The sequence below is a fragment of the Micromys minutus genome, assembly GCF_963924665.1.
Source record: "Micromys minutus genome assembly, chromosome: 13".
NCBI classification, from domain to species: Eukaryota; Metazoa; Chordata; class Mammalia; order Rodentia; family Muridae; genus Micromys; species Micromys minutus.
Genome location: NC_137982.1, coordinates 36,425,850 through 36,445,674, shown reverse-complemented (window position 1 = coordinate 36,445,674; position 19,825 = coordinate 36,425,850). Strand labels below are relative to the sequence as shown.

Sequence of the window (19,825 nt, the reverse complement as noted above, 5' to 3'; positions counted from 1 at the left end):
TCTGAGCACAGCCTCGGCTGGCTGTGCAGCAGCGGAGGTTCTCCATGCTTCGTTTTAAAGATGTAAGGAGCCAAGAGCACATCTCCCCATGTGACAAATGTAAAACCAAACCGATAGAGTAGTAGAGCATTTTACACTGCCTCCTGGACATGAAATCAGAACCAAATCAGAGAAGACAAAGTACCTGGAAATATTCCGTAACATAATTATCCCTTACCCTAAGACCTATTTGAGAGCCCGGAATTAACACAACTGTGGGAATTTAAATATGCATGAGAAAGTCCAGAAAATCCTAAAGCACTTTTTAAACGGCCTTTAATTTCCAAAGTAACCTGAGTATTTAATTAGTATATTTCTAGAGCAGTGACATCCACACTGTTCAAGTTGTCTTTTGAAATTTCAGTAATCATAGAATAAGACAATAAGAAACACAATTAAATCCAAATGGTTATATGCATGTATCTATATATTTAAACCTTTGTACTTAGAGAAAAGATTAAACTTCAACCCCCAGTACATCGGAATCGGAAAGCCATCATTCCTGATTCACTGTCTTTCCAATTAGCTATTAAATGATGCTATGACTTCCTGGTGTTAAAGAAGGGGCATTCCCGATAACAAGACCACCACATGAGCAGAAACCCTGTGCATTTTCTGATTGTGGTGTATGGTAGCGAACTAGCAGTGCTGCTGTGTGTCTACTTACCATACGCTCAGACTGAGAGAAGCAAACCTGTGCTTCCATATACTGAGCTAAGTATAATGAAGCTACTAGGACATTAGGAATAAAAAGAACCTATGCTCTTCTTTTGTAAGATGGGGAAATCGTGCTTCAAAATAAGGAGAAGGGGGTGCAACCAGGATTCAAAGGTCAGTCTCCTAGCATTCAAATGACAGACCTGTCTGAGTCACCAAGGCTTCCAGATTTCTCCAAGTGTTTTTGCTAGAAAGTTTTCTCTGTGTTGTAAATTACAAGAAAATTTTAGCTTACTATATGGAGAGATGTCTTGAAACGATGAGACTTGTATGCATTTAAAATACTGTCTGCATTCACCACCTCAAGCCATTCTAGACATCTGCATTTGTATCTTCCAATGTTGCAGACATACTCTGCAGACATAGTTTAGTTGATTCCTGAGCCTTAGGCATTCATTTGAGGAAGCTTAACTCACTACATAAGTGATTTCACTAAAGCAAGCAAACGAGAGCTTTTCAAGCAAGCACCAAAGTGTTAAGAGAGCCATGGGTGTCTTCCCTGTTGAGCAAAGGCTGTGCTAACTGAAAGCAGTCTGCTATATGAGCAGTGGGTTCAATTTACAGACTTTTAAAAACATATTCCTATCAAATTCACAGAAAGTTGCTAATGAAATGAGACAAAACATATCCACTTTAGTTTGTCAAAAATAAAAGAACATTTAAAAAAAAAGCACATTTCTCACAAACAGTATTTATTTTGTGTGTTCAATTACTCCAAATACAATAAGATTACGAGTGAACTTGATTTGTATATTTTAATTAAAGAAATATCGCAAATTGATTTTGTTATTTTTTTAATTGCACAAAGTTTAAACTACCTTGATACATTCTACTTTCTTCCAGGCTAAATGCCTTTTCTGGAAATAAATATATAACTTGAATATATATTTGTTAACCTTCTTTTTCTGAGTGCATGCCTAAAATAGGTTAATGAGCACAGTTCTTAAAATACATTTAAAGTGGACCAAAATAAGATTCCCACAGTATTGACTTTCCCTGATGTAATTTAAAATGTGTAAACTGCCACTCAACCTAGAAGTGCAATACCTGACATTTAATCATTTGGCAATCTTTAGATAATAGCTGAATTAATGCACCATTGTTTGAACTGAAGCATCTCATTACAGTATATATGTAACAAATTTTGTATGATACAAAACTTTACAGCAAGCTATTTGAATGTTTATTAAAAAATTCTCAAAATGACATGGAAACATGTTTACTGTATAAATAAAAGCACTTATACATTAAGAGTGTACATTGCTTAATGACTTACGATATCACAATGTGGCTTCTGTGTTTCTAAAATAGCTTCAAATTCTTTACATTCAGTAGTTCTCTTCAGGCTACTAAACATGTGGTCATGAACCAATAGGCAGAGGACAGTGTGTATGGATTATTCATTGATCTATTCTTATGAAACTGACAGAGTGGGTTTGATAGAAAATTACATATTAATCAATGTCAGAGTGATTAGGCATCATTTCCTTTCCAGGGTCTTTTAAAGTCAAAGCTGATTTTAAGTTTTCCAGATTGATAAAAGAGGTTTCACTTTTGTGGAGTTTTGTTTACAAAGTATTTTTAAAAGTCATGGAGTTTTTTTTTTTTTTCAAATATTTAATTTGGTCACTAGCTAAACTAAAATTATACCTGTTTGCATCTGAATTTAGCTAGAATATATTCAGTTAAAATACATGAAAATTCAGAAACTAAATTAAATCTGACATCTTAGACCAGACAACCTAATGCAAAGAACCTGGAATCTACTTGAAATCTTTATAGAAAATTTTACCAGAAATGCTGCTTATGCAGCAAAGAGGAGGAGGAGTAGAAGGAAGAGAAAAGTAAAAAAAAAAAAAAAAAAAAAAAAATCAAAACACTTTTTGGTATACATACACATAAGTCCATACTACCAATGCAACATAGAACTTCTGAACAGTTAAACAGTAACAGGTTGCATGGTTTTCTCTCAACTGTTTCCATGAACTGGGAGCAGCACCGGCTTTAATTGAAAACAATAAAAGTGAATGAATGCTGACCCATCACTAAAGTGCGCCACTCCTCAAAACTGCTCGATTCAGAGATGGCTGACATTTTAGGTTATCTATACCTTCACTAATGGAAGAGAAAGGCATCTTCATTTAAAGTTTTTAGTATGGCCAAGGGCGTGGAAGTCTTCAATTTCTGCAAAGAATGGGGCACAAAGGTAGGGGGTCCATCAGTTTGTGTCCCCCTGGGCTACATAGACAAAGACCATCTCACAAAACACAGCTAAACAAAAACAGAGAAGTTTAGTGGAAGACAATAGAACATATTGTAGGAAAATAAACAGTGCAATTAAAAAGCTGAAACACTACCTACGAATGCAGGCTAACAGACCCAGAGGATGATACTGTCTTAGGAGCCACAGAGCTCTCATTCCCAGGCCAAGAACATGTGCTCTGTTCTCTGACGGTATCATGAAAACCCAAAGACAGCACAAAGTGCAGATGGGCCCTCTGACTCACTCCCAGAAACACCCACAGGCATGAACAAAATCAAAAGTATAACTTGCAGCCTTTAGATAATATCACAGTTTCATCTAGACTTTCATATTTGGCTTCATAGACAATCTGTCATGTGACTACATTCTGAAATGATTTATTGTTAAGAACTAAGGCTCAGGTATGCTGGTATTAGCTAGCTACATACTGTTAGCAACATTTCAAGAGTGTGCATATATCATAGCTTTTCCAAAAAAAATAGATTCCCACATAAAAAATGTTATTGCATTGAACTGTGCTTTCAGGTTAAATAACAGAAAGGGGAGCTTTCACAGGAAGGTATACAAAAAGAGTTCCGCGAGCTTTTCATTTTAGGTAGTCCAGTCTGTTTCGATGAAGCAGAAGGATTCGAAGTCTGTCTCAGCCTTTGGAATGCTAGGCTTTCAAATCGTCATCGTGCCCTGCAAGAACTAAGATGTGAGGAGCATTATCTCACCGCGACAACAAATGGTCTGGATTTGTTTTAAATTAGCTATGTTCCATGAGAACTTTGATGGTAAGAAAATGGCTGCTAAAGGCTTATAACTCAAAGCTGTGTATATATAAAAACAACAAATCCAACTCAAAACCTCTATAGCACGGAAATACATATGAAAAACACTTGCTGTGGTTTCCGTTTACAAACAACTGGAATTGGGTTCATGGATAGTATCTGAAAGGGAAAGCCAGAGGCTTCGTTTGGTCACTGACTGAAAATACTCCCTCTGTCTCTCTCTCTCTCTCTCTCTCTCTCTCTCTCTCTCTCTCTCTCTCTCTCTCTCTCTCTCTCTCTCTCTTCTCTCTCTCTCTCTCTCCCTCCCTCCCTCCCTCCCTCCCTTCCTTCCTCCCTCTCAGAAAGGATAACCACAAATTAACAGTTCCTCATAAAAATTACCTTACCAGTTAATAAACCATGTTTGTAGTTACCACTAAAATGACTGAAAAATAAACTACCAAACACCTATCATGTGAGTCTACCCATGGCTTTTATCTGTCATATGATTCATTAGCCTTATGTTTGCACTAATGAAAATGTAGAAAATAAGGTAGCCACCAAATACATTATTTCCAGTGTTTGTGTTCTGGGTCAGTTCATGGTTTTCAACATTTTACTGAAGTTATATACTTACGGATTAATTGAGAGAAAGAGATGGTAGAGAGAAAGGGAGCCTGTGTGCACACACACATGTTCATGACCTCATGTCTCATGTCAAGGAGCATATGTGGAGGTCAGAGATAATACTTTGGAGAATGTTTTCTCTTTCTAATAAATGGGTCCCTGGAGTAGAACTCTGATTATCTGATTGGTGGCAAAGGTCTACAGGCTAAGCCACCTTATTGGTCCCATCACTTAACATTTTAGTAACTAACAACAAAGCACAAATGTCATGATGTGTTCAGAATACTTACATCTTCATACATGAAGCTCACAATCCCTTGTTGCAAGTGGTCTCTTCGCCTAAAGAAATCTTTACGTGCAAAAAGAAAACGTTTTAGAATTACAATTGAAGACCCACTAATTCTTAATACCTAGTGTCTATGATATTAAGACTGAAAATATCCTAAGTGCCTTAATATTCTAAAAAAGGGAAGCATGAAAATATACAAGTGAGCAATCTCAATTGTCTCTACATTCATATCTTAAATATTTAAGACCATATTCGTAGTGAAGAGAGATGAGAAAATGCTATCATGAATTTCATGAAAGGAGCAAAAACACTATGAACAAACAATAGACACACAAATTGAATCCACTTTTAGATGCTAAGTACCTGTCAGGGCACGAAGCTTCACACAGCAGGCAACATAGTCATCGAAGAAAATTCGGCCATTTTTGCTGTAGCGTCTCACAATGGCAGCTAATGTCTGTGGACTCAGCCTGTAACCTAAGAAGGAGACTGACACATTAAAACCTTCAAAGTTAAACACCATAAAGTACCAAACCCACTGCAATCAATAAAGTCACAAGACAGATTAACTTTCCAAATTCTTTCTACACAAGAAATATTCAATTTATCTTTGGCAGGACTGAAGACTGAGTATAGAGCTCTCTACCACTGAACCAAAGCACTTGACAGTATATATTAGAAATGCATTAATGAATCCACACACATATGGTCACTTGATCTTTGACAAAGGAGCTAAAACCATCCAGTGGAAAAAGAAGATAGCATTTTCAACAAATGGGGCTGGTCCACCTGGTGGTCAGCATGTAGAAGAATGCAAATTGATCCATTCTTATCACCCTATACAATGCTCAAGTACAAGTGAATCAAGGACCTCCACATAAAACCAGATACACTCAAACTAATAGGGGAGAAAGTGGGGAAGAGTCTTGAACACATGAGCACTGAGAATTTTTTCCTGAACAGAACACCAATGGGTTATGCTCTAAGATCAAGAACTGACAAATGGGACCTCAAAATTGCAAAGCCTCTGTAAGGCAAAGGACACTATCATTAGGACAAAATGGCAACCAAGAGATTGGAAAAAGATCTTTGCCAATCCTACATCAGATAGAAAGCTAATAACCAATATATACAAAGAACTCAAGAAGTGAGACTCCAGAGAATCAAATAACGCTATTAAAAAATAGGGGACAGAGCTAAACAAAGAATTCTCAACTGAGGAAATGGCTGAGAAGCACCTAAAGAAATGTTTAATGTCTTTAGTCATCAGGGAAATGCAAATCAAAACAACCCTGAGATTCCACCTCGAACCAGTCAGAATGTCTAAGATCAAAAGCTCAGGTGACAGCAGATGCTGGCAAGGATGAGGAGAAAGAGGAACATTCCTCCATCTTTGGTGGGATTGCAAGCTGGTACAACCACTCTGGACATCAGTCTGGCAGTTCCTCAGAAAATTGGACCCAGCTATACCATTCCTGGGCATATACCCAAAAGATACTCTAACATACAACAAGGACACATGCTCCACCATGTTTATACCACCCTTATTTATAATAGACAGAAGCTTGAAAGAACCCAGAAGTCCTTCAACAGAGGAATGGATACAGAAATGTGGTATGTTTACACAATGGAGTACTACTCAGCTATTAAAAGCAATGACTTCATGAAATTCTTAGGCAAATGGAGTGATCTAGAAAATATCATCCTGAGTGAGGTAAACCAATCACCGAAGAACACACATGATGTACACTCACTGATACGTGGATATTAGCCCCAAATCTCAGAATACCCAAGATACAATTCACAGAACACATGAAGCTCGAGAAGGATGACCAAAGTGTGGATGCTTCAGTCCTTCTTAGAAGAGGGAACAAAAATATTCTCAGGAGGAAATACAGAGACAAAGTTTGGAGTAGAGACCGAAGAAAAGGCCATCGAGAGACTTCCCCACATGGGGATCCATCCTATATACAGTCACCAAACCCAGACAATATTGTTGATGCCAAGAAGTGCTTGCTGGCAGGAGCCTGATATAGCTGTCTCCTGAGGGGCTCTGCCAGAACATGACAAATACAGAGGCAGATGCTCACAGTATAAAACTGTAGAACCATAGAACTGAAAACAGGGTCCTTAATGGAGGAGTTAGAGAAAGAATTGAAGAAGCTGAAGAGGTTTGCAACTCCTTAAGAACAACAATACCAACCAACCAACAAGAGCTCCCAGGGACTAAACCACTATCTAAAGAGTACACATGGATTGACCTATGACTCCAGCTGAACATGTAGCAGAGGATGGCCTTGTTGGGCATCAATGGAAAGAGAAGCCCTTGGTTCTGCCAAGGCTCAGTGACCCAATGTAGGGGAATGTCAGGCAGGGAGGGAGCAGGGGGTAAGTGGGTAGATGAACACCCTCATAGCAGCAGGGGGATGGAATAGGGGATATGGAAGGGAATCCAGGAAATGGGTTAACATTTGAAATGTAAATAAAATATATCAAATAAAATCAGTTAAAAATATATTAATATAAAAAATGCTAAGACCATTCATTAATAATTTCATATTCCATATTCATTAATAATTCCATCAAGGGGTATATAGATGACACAATTATAACTTTATAACAAAATAAATTCTAAAGAAAGACAATAATTATCTTCTTTGGCATTTCAAATATACTTTCATCCTGAAATTGCTACCATCTATGACCATACTCTGAATGCACCCAATCTCTTCTGAAATCACTATCTCGGGTATTTGATAGCGATTTTAACGCTTCAGTATTGCAGTACCAAAAGAAAGATCATTATTAGTCTTCGCTATCACTCAAATGCTGTATTTCTGATAGAATGTCTATTTTTCTTCTAAAGAACACTTAAGAATTCACCTGGTTATTAGTGGTGGAAACCAGAAAATGTTATTACTTTTTCAAGTATTTTTTCCCTTCACACATATTTGTTACTTCAAGAGTTCCTTCTTTAAGCTCTATTGCCATTAAGGTTAGTGTGCACACCTGTCCCTGCACAGCTTCTGATCGTGCACTTCCGGTGTTAAGTCCTTTACGACACTGTTAAGTTCTACCCAAAGGACTGCTCAATTGCTGTCATTTGAAAATATATTGTCTGGAAAACTGGAAGGTTATAAAGAATGAATATCAAGTAATAGAAATAAAAATTCAGGGATTCTATTTGCTACACTTCTAGCACGATCCTGATATATTTAATGAGTCATGTACACATAAATGGGGAGAACAACACATGTCGGTCTACATATTAATAGATCATGTAGATTTAGAAAAAAGGATACTAATCCAGCCAAAGATAAAACTCAGAATCAGAAGGAAAACTCCACCTATAGTTATAATAAAATATAACCCATAGAGCCAAGAGGAGACAGGGCACTTGCACAGTTCAATCCTCAACACTACAAAACAAAATAAATCATGTATATATAGGATACATGTATGATCATATATATATACATATATATCATATGTATATATGTATATATTCATATGTATATACCCAGAAAACATGCTTAAAGTAAATCTAAATTAAGAGCCATACCAAAACACACAATAATTCAGCTACGTGATGATGCATTTAAACATCCATCTTGTGAGTTATGATCTAGATGTGGGATGAACACAATTCCTAAAACTTTTCGATAATCAAGTACTTTAAACATATTTGAAGGTATTAAGTTTGAATGGTTCAGAATAACTTAAACATGTGATTACAGTTTGAGGGAGCACAGGGGACACAGAATTATTTGCAGGTCAGAAGAGAACTTGACAGGAGTCAGCTCTCTCCTTCCACCACTTGGGACCTGGGAATCAAACTCAGGACCTCAGCTTAGCAGGAGGCCCAGAGGAAGACTTCCTTACACCCAGATGCTGCTTCACCCCATGAACCTTTTCAGGTTTGTTTGTTTGCTTGTTTTTTGGGCTTTGGGGGTTTCTTGTTTTGCTTGTTGACTCTTTTCAAGACGGGTTTTCTCTGTATAATCTTCCTTGGTTGTCCTGGAATTTAATCTGTAGGCCGTGATGTCTTCAAACTCAGATATCAACTTGCATCTGCCTTCAGAGTGCTGGGATTAAAGGGGTTTGTGTGTGTGTGTGGTATGTGTGTGTGTGTGTGTGTGTGTGTGTGTGTGTGTGTGTGTATGTGTGTGTGTGTGTATGTGTGTGTGTGTGTGTGTGTGTGTGTGTGTGTGTGTGTGAGTTGAAATAAATCACTAGTTTGAGCTTTGGCATATAATTTAAGACCATGTACCTTAAGCTCCGAATTTAAATTTAAACAGGTAGTTTTCATTTATATACATTTTGTTTGTAAGTAACCATGTACAAAATTAACAGATAAGAAAATTAAGAAAATGACTTAGAACTAGGTACAGCTACTAAAAAACATGGTTCACATTTATAATTCCTGAGACCAAAACAGAAGGATCTCAGTGTATTTGAGGTAGGCCTAGATTACACAGTGACTTCCAGACCAACCTGGGTTATAAAGTGGATATATAGAGAGAATCTATCTTTAATATATATATATATATATATATATATATATATATATATATATATATACAATATTGTATATACATGGAGAAGAATGAAAATATAAAAGAGAGGAAATTATGGCATTACCTGTCAGCACAATAAACATCAAAGTATATTACCATTTTTTGCAAAGTGAACCAAGAACCTTAGCCTATAGAAAGTACAATGAAAATAATTACATCTTTTAAACTAATCTGAAATGCACTCTTTCCACTTTGAAGTTTTTCAGGACCTATCATATGAGTTCTATACTATGTAACAAAAATTTAAAAAAATTATTTTTCTCTTAAAAACACAGAGACACCCATGTTTGACAGTTATAAATCTTTGTTACAGAACTAAAGAGTCCACTAAGCTGTAAGTGTATAAAATCCAAATGCCAGGTGCTAACATCAGGAATGATGATGAAATAGATTCAGGAAATTCACAGTGAATAAAAGGTGTCTTTGGAAGAAATTTCAGATAAATTACAGAATGGACATGGGGCTCCATGGGAAAATGTTGGTCTCCTATACACAAGACTGAAGACTCAATGTTTAATGCTACCACAAAAAAGAAAGAGAGAGGGAGGAAGGGAGGAGGGAAGGAGGGAAGCAAGGGGGGGGAGAGAGGAAGAAAGACAAGTGAAAATAAAACAAATAAAGATTGTATTAGTATCTTTGATTAGGACTGATCTAGAGTTCTAAGCCAAAATTAAGGGACACACTAATATAAAATGGTCCTTTATTAATTAAAGCATCTAACAAACATAATTTTGTGAGCGGAAAAGATGCTTAAGTGGTTAAGAACACTTTGTGCTCTTGCACAGGACCTGGGTTTGGTTACCATCGTGCACATGGTAACTCCCGTTCCAGAGAATCTGATGCCCTGTTCTGGGTCCCTATGGCACCAGTCACTTATGTCACACACATACATAATTTCAAGGACACAAACTCATAAGATAAAATAAATACGTTATTTATAAATATGGCAAACTCCATAGGTCATCGAAGAGTGATATTGTTAAAAGTCTTACCCATAAGCGCGATGGCCTGGCTCAGCTCATGATGTTCTACGGTGCCGCTTTGATCTTGGTCAATGGTCATGAAGTTCTGCTTCCAGGCAGTGAGAGCTGCCCAAAGCTCCTTGAACTCGTTGAATCCCATTTTTCCTGTGTAGTCTCTCTAACAGTTTTGTTAACAAAAATAAGTTTGGGTATCTGAGAGAACTTATTTGATCCTATACCCCAAATCTTTGTCTGAAAAGCACATGTTCTTTTGCAGCTAGCCTGACACAGCCTATGAATAGATTTCTGTGTGAAAAGGAAACTAAGTGGACTTTAAACAGGATCTTACAGAGTACAGTTAGCTCTAAAATTAACACCTGGTTTAATGTTAAGAAAGCGGTAACTCTATATTCTCCTATTTTCTATTTTCATTCAAGGATACATCCAACATGGCGATCATAATTCTGCAGGTTTCCAAACTGAAAGCTGTAAGAACATTCAATATTTGAATATTAGGCTCTTCTCAGTTTTATCTATGCAACATCAGGATATTCTTTACATTGTAAAAATATTCACAAACAACACAAAATCAATATAATTAGTAAATATTTATCGACTGCTATGCATTTAGAAAAATAAAATAAAAATTATAAAAAAATCAGTCTTCAAATTACTCATACTTAATGAAGCCAGTTACAGAGAAACTGAATGTTACTATGGTGGAGACATTACAGACTTCCAGGCTTTGGCCAAAGCCTGAAAAGAAAGCAGGTTTCAGTCTTTGAAACACCAGAGGCAGGAGAAAATGCAAGAGGACATCAGATAGGCAAAGAAGGGTCAGATGAGGACATTCTTAAATACTACACTTTAGACCAATGAACATTCTTGCAGTGACCCAGCAGAAAAGAAAGCTGAATACTTCACATGTTAGCTCTAACTCACAACAAAAGGATTTTAGCTGAGTGGAGACTGGGATAGGTGAAGGGTGCTGGCTTAGTAAATCGATCTAGTGAGGTTCTGCATCTGTTCCAGGGACTCTTAGGGAAAGATTGCAGGCCCTTGATAGAACAGGAACTCCGAAAGACCAACAGAGCCAACTAAGCTGGGCCCCTGGAGGCTCTCAGAGACTGGCACATGTACAGCAGATGTGCCTCAGTCTCCATGAGTCCTCTAACAGGAAGTTGGAGCTGTCCCTAAAGCTGTAGCCTGACCATGAAATCTGATCCCCAGCAGGGCTGCCTTGTCAGACCTCAGTGGGAAAGGATGTGACAAATCCTGCAAAGACTTGCTGAGCAGGGGGTGGGGGATAACACAGGGTGGGCCCTACCTTCAAAGAGAAGTAGGGAGATGGAAGGAGAAACTCTGTGAGGACGGATTGAAAGAAAGGAGGGAGGAAGATCTAGTGAGAAACAGTGATCCTCTGAGCAGAAGAAGCAACTGTTTTCTCTCCAGAAGGGGAAGACCAATATCATCTTAAGAAAGGAGTTTTGAGGGTACTGTCTGCATTCCTAAGAGAGACAGACTCACAGCAAACTCCCCGGTCCTCTGGCCCTTACTATCTTTCCCTCACTGTTCTGCAATGATCCCTGAGCTACAGGCAGACAATGAATGCAGAGAGGAGGAAAAATAGTATTCCCTTGGGAAGAGAATACCATTGGGTTATACAGTACAAATGGTCTGCCCTGAGAACATTCATATTAGCAACATTCTAAAGACTGAGAAGAGAGCATTCATGTCTTTAAGAATATATATGTGAGTGACCTAATGAATAAAAAAGAGGCCATGGATTTGAAAGAGAGGGTAAGCAGGGAGGTACATGGGAGGGGGTTGGAGGGAGAAAAGAAAGTGTGGAATTGTTGCATTTTTATTATAAATAAAGGAGGTAAGTTAAATAAAAGCATTGTAAGAAATATTAACATTTCCTTATTTATTTACAATGAAGCCAAACCACTAAAAATATTTTAAATTTGTAAACTTGTACCATAATTACATTCAACTAGTTGGGCTGACTTTACTAAAATAAGAGATATGTTAGCAACTTTCAAGTAAGCTTACAAGATTCTTTTAGATCCTTGATATTAATGAATGATTAGATAATTTACTCACTTTATTTTATACTGCTTGATAACCTTTTGAACTCCTTCAAACCAATTAAAAGAGATAAATTTCAAAATCACTAAAAAAAAATGATCAAACATTCTGCTAGGAACAGTAAGGTGTAGGTGCTACTTCTCTTACTGTTGTGTAAAATACCTAAAGAGCGGAGCACGTGGTGGCTGCTCACGTCTTATCTGCAATCAGAAGTAAAGAGAAATGAATGCATTCTCCTCTTCCTTTTTTACACAGACCCTAGCCAAGGAGAAGGTGTCACTCACACTCAGAGTGGGTCTTCCTCGAATGCCCCAATACACAACCACTGGAGTGTATCCTAGGTGATCCCAAGTCCAGTGGTGTCTATGGTAAAGATTAACCATTCCAATATATTATACAATAGAGCACAGCATCTCAAATGTATAGTAGTCCTGATCTTACAAATAAAGCAAGGTGTGCCCAGAAAGAGGGGTTTCTAATTGACAAGCTGGTACAGACAGAAGCACCAACACTGGGCCTCATGCTCCTTCATAAATAAACTACTGGAGTTATTTGTTCTGTGACATCTTTTTGACAGCGTAGTTTGGTTCACATTCAGGAGGAAGAAGAACCTAACCAGATTAAGACAGAAATTAAAAATTATATAAACAGAGCCGGAGTGATGGCTCTGTGGTTAAGAGCACTGAGAGATCTTCCAGAGGTCCTGCATTCAATTCCCAGCAACCACGTGACTCACAATCATCTGTAATGAGACCTGATGCTCTCTTTTGGTGTGTCTGAAGACAGCTACTCATATGAATAAATAAATAAACAAATCTTTTTAGTTACATAAATAAATAAGCATATCTTCAGTCTCGGATTAGAAATGTAAAGAAATTATAGAAATATTTCTATGCAGTAGAAAAGACTTTTCATCTAGAAAATGAGATTTTACTTCATCCCCAAAATCCACTGGAGTGGACAGTAAACTGATTTGCAGGAGGTGAGGGGCTTCAATTCTTAGAGAAAAAAAAATAGAAAAATATTTTATAAGTTAGAAAGTGGAGAGATATGGCTATTTAATTTTTCTGCATAAAGAGAAATGCTGAGAAACAACCTGGTTACCTTGGGAAAGATGCCAACTGTTGAAGAAATGGCAGCTTCTCAACATGTGTGTGAAGGTGGAGCTAAAAACAGAACTGAGCAAAGAGCTATTTTAAGAGGATGCAAAGACCCAGTCCCCTCTCTGCCTTTATTCAGATGGATGGCTGGCACACCTACATGCTCACCCAGCAGGAGTTTCACTTTTTAGAGATGTTTCTGAACTACAGGACACTAGATGCAATGGGAATAAACTAACTACAGAAAACAAGCCAATTACCTAAAAATTTACAGAGTTGAGAACCATGAAAGTGTGTTTTCTCTCCTAAGGAGAACAAGAGAAACGTCAGCCCAAAGGAAACAAAGGAAATCTCTCTTGACACTGACACCTGGTGAAACTGTCCAGCGTCACCTTACAAGGAAGACCACAGTCTACTAGACCACAACTTATACTCAACATGTTTTGAGACATGAGGAACCAAGTGTCAGATACTGAAGGGAAAAATAACCAAACAGGCTAGAAAACAAAAGTAATTTTGAGGAAGGAAAGGTCATGTAACAAGAATATTAATAGTTTCAGAGGGATAATAGAAATAGAAAGCAGAGCATTTGTGAAAAAGATCAGAGGCTCTTAGAGCTTACAAAACTACCACCAGAAACAAAAGACACAGAAGGTTTATGAAAGTTTCAACCTCATTGGAAGAACAACAATATCCACTAACCACCCATCCCACAGAACTCCCGAGGACTAAAAACACCAACGAAAGAGTATACATGGAGGGACCCATGGCTCCAGCCACATATGTAGCAGTGAATGGCATTGTTTGGCATCAATAGGAGGAGAAGCCCTTGGTCCTATGAAGGCTCGTGTCCCCAGTATAGGGAAATGCCAGGGTGATGAGGTGGGAATGGGTGATTGGGAGTGGGAGCATCTTCATGGAAGCAAGTGGGGGGGATACGGGGGGAGAGGGGAAAGGGGTAACATTTGAAATGTAAATATATAAAATGAAAAAAGTGTTCAAAAAGAAGGAAATTCAAGGGCATTCCACAAAAAGGAGAAGATGAGTTGGTCCAAATAGCACACATTGCAGAAAGAGGAAACATCACTGAAGAAAATTTCCCAGAACAAAAAATTACAAGAGATTCCAGACTGAACACACCCACTCAGTTCCCCCATTCAAGACCACGAGACACTACACTGTGACATGCCAGAGCAGCAGAGACCTACGGGGACAGAATGATCCCTGAGCGTCCAGAGAGGAAAAGCAAACTTACTGCAGGGAGAAAGTTAGATGGACCAGACATGTGAAAAATGTGTGTGCAACTGTCAACCAGACAACAGCATCGTCAGGAGCATTTAAATCCCAGGCCCCTTCCTGCCTCTTCTAGCTGGACATTGCCCATTGCCCTACAAAGCATTCTTTGTGAATTATATGTGGAAATGGGTTGTCACAGAGAACGCCACTCCCTGGCAAGCAGCCACTCAATGATTGAGATAAAAATGAAAGCATCTCCAGACACTTACAGTCTCAGAATTAGATAAAAGCTACTTGATGAGATATCTCAAAGGGATAATAGACTGATTTAATAACCAGTGGACAGCGGAGTCAGAATAAAAGGAGAGATGTTACTCAGGAGTGGGGAAGAGCTGCAGAGCGGAGGTGAAAGACTGAGACCCACCTGTACCCAGAGCAATGCAGTAAGTACTTAGCTGTCAGGTCCAACCAAACACTGATTCCCCAAAGGCTGAAAGGCAGTGCACATGCCCAGAAATGACAGTCTTGGCTTAGCTCAAGCTGGGCTATAGACGAATTTCTGGCAGTTAGATAAAACCCAACATGCCTTAGGAACTTTTGAAACAGGTTCCCATGGGCCAAAAGGAGACATTTCCTTTGCCTATGGCAGAAGGGCACATGGTTCTCCGTGGATGTATTCCGAGGTTGCCTTTCAAAGCCCATACTGTCCTAGAGGCACCTACAGTGCCTTTTCACAAGGACCTATTATATTTTTCTAAGACTCCCCACATCACCTCCTCAGGCTTCCGTCCTCCCAGATAGCCATCTGTTCTCTATATAACAAGATTTTCCTCCTGCCCCCATCCTGATACCCTCACTCCCACCCCACCTCCCCAGCCCACTTCTGCCATTCCGTACTGTCCTCTCTCTTGCTATGTCTTCCTACTCGCCCTCTCACCAGCAGCCCTGACAAGTCCTCTGTCTTTTCCTCTTTGCAGGGGATTCTTCCAGAGGCCTGTAGCTATTTTCTCTCTTACCAACAATAAACATCTTCCCCTGATGGAGCAGCTGTTTCAGCAGTTTCTCTCCTGCACTGCCCCCCCCCCCACACTAGCCACTGTGCATTCTGGGAAAGACAAAAGGCTCCATAACAAAGACAAGTGGCTACACACACACTGTCATGAGACACAGCTATAAGCAACATGTAGATGTAATTATGCTGATGATGGGCCCCAAATTATTATACATCCAACAGCAGGACAAATGCCATAAACTTCACATTGAGGGATGGAGTGACTTCAAGGTGGGAAGGGAGAGAAATACTCATTTCCATAACAGGACATCAATTGATAACCACAGAGCTGCAGCCATACAGTGTTAAATCTCTGACACTTTGTGGTCTGGAAGCAAATTTTGAGTATCACATAACCACTTTTAAAAAATGTCTCTTCTGAGTAGTTAATGTTGAAAGTCAGGAGTGTAAATGAACAGTTGTTTTCATAGTGATATTACGGAGATAGAGATATGTGATTCGTTAAACCTGTTCTGTGTAGAGCTTTTACTGTTTTGGGTGTGGAAAAGGCAGGGATTGGAGAAAAAATCATCCAGAGACTGCCTAACCTGGGGATCCACCACATATGCAGCCACTAAACCCAAGCACTATTGCTGATGTCAAGTAGTGCTTACTGGCTGGAACCTCATATGAATGCCTTCTCAGAGGCTCTGCCAGAGCCATACTGATACAGAGGAGGATGCTTGCAGATAACCAGTGGACTAAACACGGGGATGCCAATGAAGGAGCTAGGGAAAGGACTGAAGGAGCTGAAAGGGTCTGCAACCACATGCAAAGAACAAAATGATAAACTAACCAAATCCACCAAGGCTCCCAGGGACTAAAACACCACCCAATGAGTTCCCATGGAGAGACCCATGGTTCCAGGTGCATATGCAGCAGAGGATGGCATTCTCTGCCATCAATGGGAGGAGAGGCCTTTGGTCCAGGGAAGGGTGGTTTTCCCAGTGTAGGGGAATGCCAAGGTGCTGAGGTGGGAGAGGGTGGTTGGGAGAGGGAGCGCCTTCATGGAGGCAATGGGAGGAGGAGGGTGTGGGAGTGAAGGAAAGGGGATAACATCTGAAATGATGTAAATGCAGAGAACACCCAATAGAAAGTATGAAAGCAAGCAAGAAAGAAAGAAAGAAGGGAGGGTGGGAGGGAGGGAGGAAGGGAGAGAGGGAGGGAGGGAGGGAAGGAATGAGGGATGGAAGGAGAGAAGGAAGAAAGGAAGGAGGGAAGGAAGGAAGAAAGGAGGGAAGAAAGGAAAGAGAGAAGGAAGGAAGGAAGAAAAGAGAAAAGGAAGGAAGGAGGAAGGGAAGGAAGGAGAGAAGGAAGGAAGGAGGGGAGGAAGGAGGAAGGGAAGAATGGAAGGAGAAACAAGAAAAAAACGTGATCTCACGAGCATAAGTTCCACTGATTCCAGATTGTGTCAAGCATCTCTGCAGTTCTTCAGCGTCCACCTCACCATCCTGCAAAAGAGAATGGCCAGGGGCTTAGAGTGCAAAGGTACCAAAGCACATTAAAATCTTCAGGAGTCCTACTCTGGGGCAACCCAGAAATACTCAGTTTCAACCAGAACGAAGCACAGAATTTGCACAGTAACCATTGTCAGCAAAGGCTCACCCCAGACCGTGGAACCTGGTGACCTTCTCCAGGAGTCTGGGGTGCAGGATGATCCCCTTGTCTCCTCGGGGATCAGAACAATGCAAAATGCTTTGTATCCTACTTGTGGTCACCCTTGCCTTGCTCCCTGAAGGCACCTAAGTGCTTCCCTCTCTTCCACCTTGGAGAGCCTTCACCACATCACAAACTCCTTAATTATTTATAAAACTAGGGTTCAAGAAAAATTCGTATACTTCTAAGAGTAAGGCTGCTTTAGAAAAAGTAAATAAATTCTCCAATGACATAGACATTAGAAGGCCTCTCTGGACTTCCAGTACTATACTGAATAGGTAGGGAGTGGGCAGCCTTGTCTAGTCCCAGATTTTAGTGGGATTGCTTCAGGTTTCTCATCATTTAGTTTGATGATGGCTACTGGTTTCCTGTATATTGCTTTTATTATGTTTAGGTATGGGCCTTGAATTCTTGATCTTTCCAAGACTTTTAACATGAAGGGGTGTTGAATTTTGTCAAATGCTTTCTGAGCATCTAATGAGATGATCACTTTTTTTTCCCTTTGAGTTTGTTTATATAGTGGATTACGTTGTTGGATTTCTGTATATTAAACCATCCCTGCATCCCTGGGATGAAGACTACTTGATCATGGTGAATGATCATTTTGATGTATTCTTGGATTCAGTTTGCAAGAATTTTGCTGAGTATTTTTGCATTGAATGTTCATGAGGAAAATTGGTCTGAAGTTCTCTTTTTTGTAGGGTCTTTGTGTGGTTTAAGTATGAGTGTAATTGTGACTTTGAAAAATAAGTTGGGTAGTGTTCCTTCTGTTTCTATTTTGTGGAATAGTTTGGAGAGTATTGGTGTTAGATCTTCTATGAAAGTCTGATAGAATTCTGCACTGAATCCATCTGGTCCTGGGCATTTTTTGGTTGTGAGGCTTTTGAAACTGCTTCTATGTCTTTAGGCGTTATGGGACTGCTTGGATGGTTTATCTGATCCTGATTTAACTTTGGTGTGTGGTATCTCTCTAGAAAATTGTCCATTTCTTCTACATTTTCTAGTTTTGTTGAGTATAGGCTTTTGTGAGTATACATGGAGAGACCCATGGCTCCAGTTGCATGTGTAGCAGAGGATGGCATTGTCTGGCATCAATGGGAGAAGAGGCCTTTGATCCAGTGAAAGCATGTTTTCCCCACTGTAGGGAAACGCCAAGGCAATGAGGTGGAAAAGGATGGTTGGGAGAGGGAGCACCTTCATGGAAGTAAGTAGAGGGGAAGGGGAAATGGGATTGGGGAAAGGGAATAACATTTGAAATGTAAATATAAAGAATATCCAATAAAAAATATTATATCTGTTGAGGCCTGTTCTGTGACTGACTATATGGTCAATTTTGGAGAAGGTACCATGAGATGCTGAGAATAAGGTATATTCTCAGGGACTCGACCAGAGTCATACAGATGGAACTGAGCATGCAGCTAGCCAGCAGACTGAACATGGAGACCCCAACGAAGGTGCTAAAGAAAGAACTGAAGGAGCTGAAAGAGGTTGCAACCTCATGGGAAGAACAACATTATCAACCAACCAAACCCACCACAACTCCCATGGACTAAAACACCAATCATTGAGCACAGACTGAGAGAACTATGGCTCCAGGCTTATATGTAACTGAAGATAGCAGTGTCTGGCATTAATGCCAGAGGCCTTTGGTCCAGGGAGGGCACATTTTTCCAATGTAGGGGAATCCCAAGGCAATGGGGTGGATCAAGTGTACCTTCCTGAAGACAAATGGAGGGGGCGGGAAATGGGAGCGGGTTGGGGGAAGGAGATAACATTTCAAATGTAAATACAGAAAGCATCTAATAAAAAATAAAATTAAATTTACAAAGATATAAACATAAAAAATTATTTAGGAAAAAAGAAGGCCTCTCTGTCACATCCCACTCACATAAACATTACCAATAATTACCTATTCTGAAGTAACTGTTTCAAGCCTGTATTATGGTTTGAGAAACACAAATTATAATAGTTGCTTGATGCATTCTAAGTTGAAATAAGTAGTATTATGCTCTATACCGAGGTCTGACAGCTCTGCTGTGAGAGGGTAAGCCGAATATCAGGTGTGGTCAAAAACCTCACCGGAAAAGACTTTACAAATAAAGGATTAGGAAATAGCTTTCATCCCTCTCCTTTTGATTTTAAACACTGTCCTCTCACATACTGACAGTAACAATTATAAATTGTTTTTCTCTTTAACTCTTAGGTGGGAAAATGCTATTCTAGGTCAGAATAAAATTAATAAGAATTTCTAAGTCTTGTCAGTTTCTTCCCACTAACAAATCAATGAAATATTCAGACAGTACAATGACACACAGAATTCAATGGACAACATAAAATTAAAACTTTCAAGAAAACACATGAATCTATGGAAATTTTCCACCAATGCAATTAAAATTATAAGAAATGAATCCTGTTCAGTCTGATGTCTTCTGTCCCAGTATCTCCCTCTTTTGCAAATTCACGCA

The 19,825-nt window shown here is 39.3% G+C and overlaps 1 protein-coding gene across 1 annotated transcript in view; it reads right to left on the bottom strand.

Moving 5' to 3' along the window:
• The window catches only part of GCA (grancalcin), a 30,698-nt gene continuing 10,873 nt past the window's right edge, over positions 1 to 19,825 (bottom strand). The window contains exons 3-8 of the mRNA XM_080927285.1: positions 17,086 to 17,155; positions 10,669 to 10,712; positions 10,257 to 10,404; positions 5,051 to 5,164; positions 4,689 to 4,747; positions 1 to 3,709 (exon numbers count right to left, since the gene is read on the bottom strand). Of these exons, the coding sequence (XP_080783411.1) occupies positions 3,683 to 3,709; positions 4,689 to 4,747; positions 5,051 to 5,164; positions 10,257 to 10,404; positions 10,669 to 10,712; positions 17,086 to 17,155 (462 nt within the window). The 3' untranslated portion in view covers positions 1 to 3,682. The remainder of the gene's footprint in view (positions 3,710 to 4,688; positions 4,748 to 5,050; positions 5,165 to 10,256; positions 10,405 to 10,668; positions 10,713 to 17,085; positions 17,156 to 19,825) is intronic.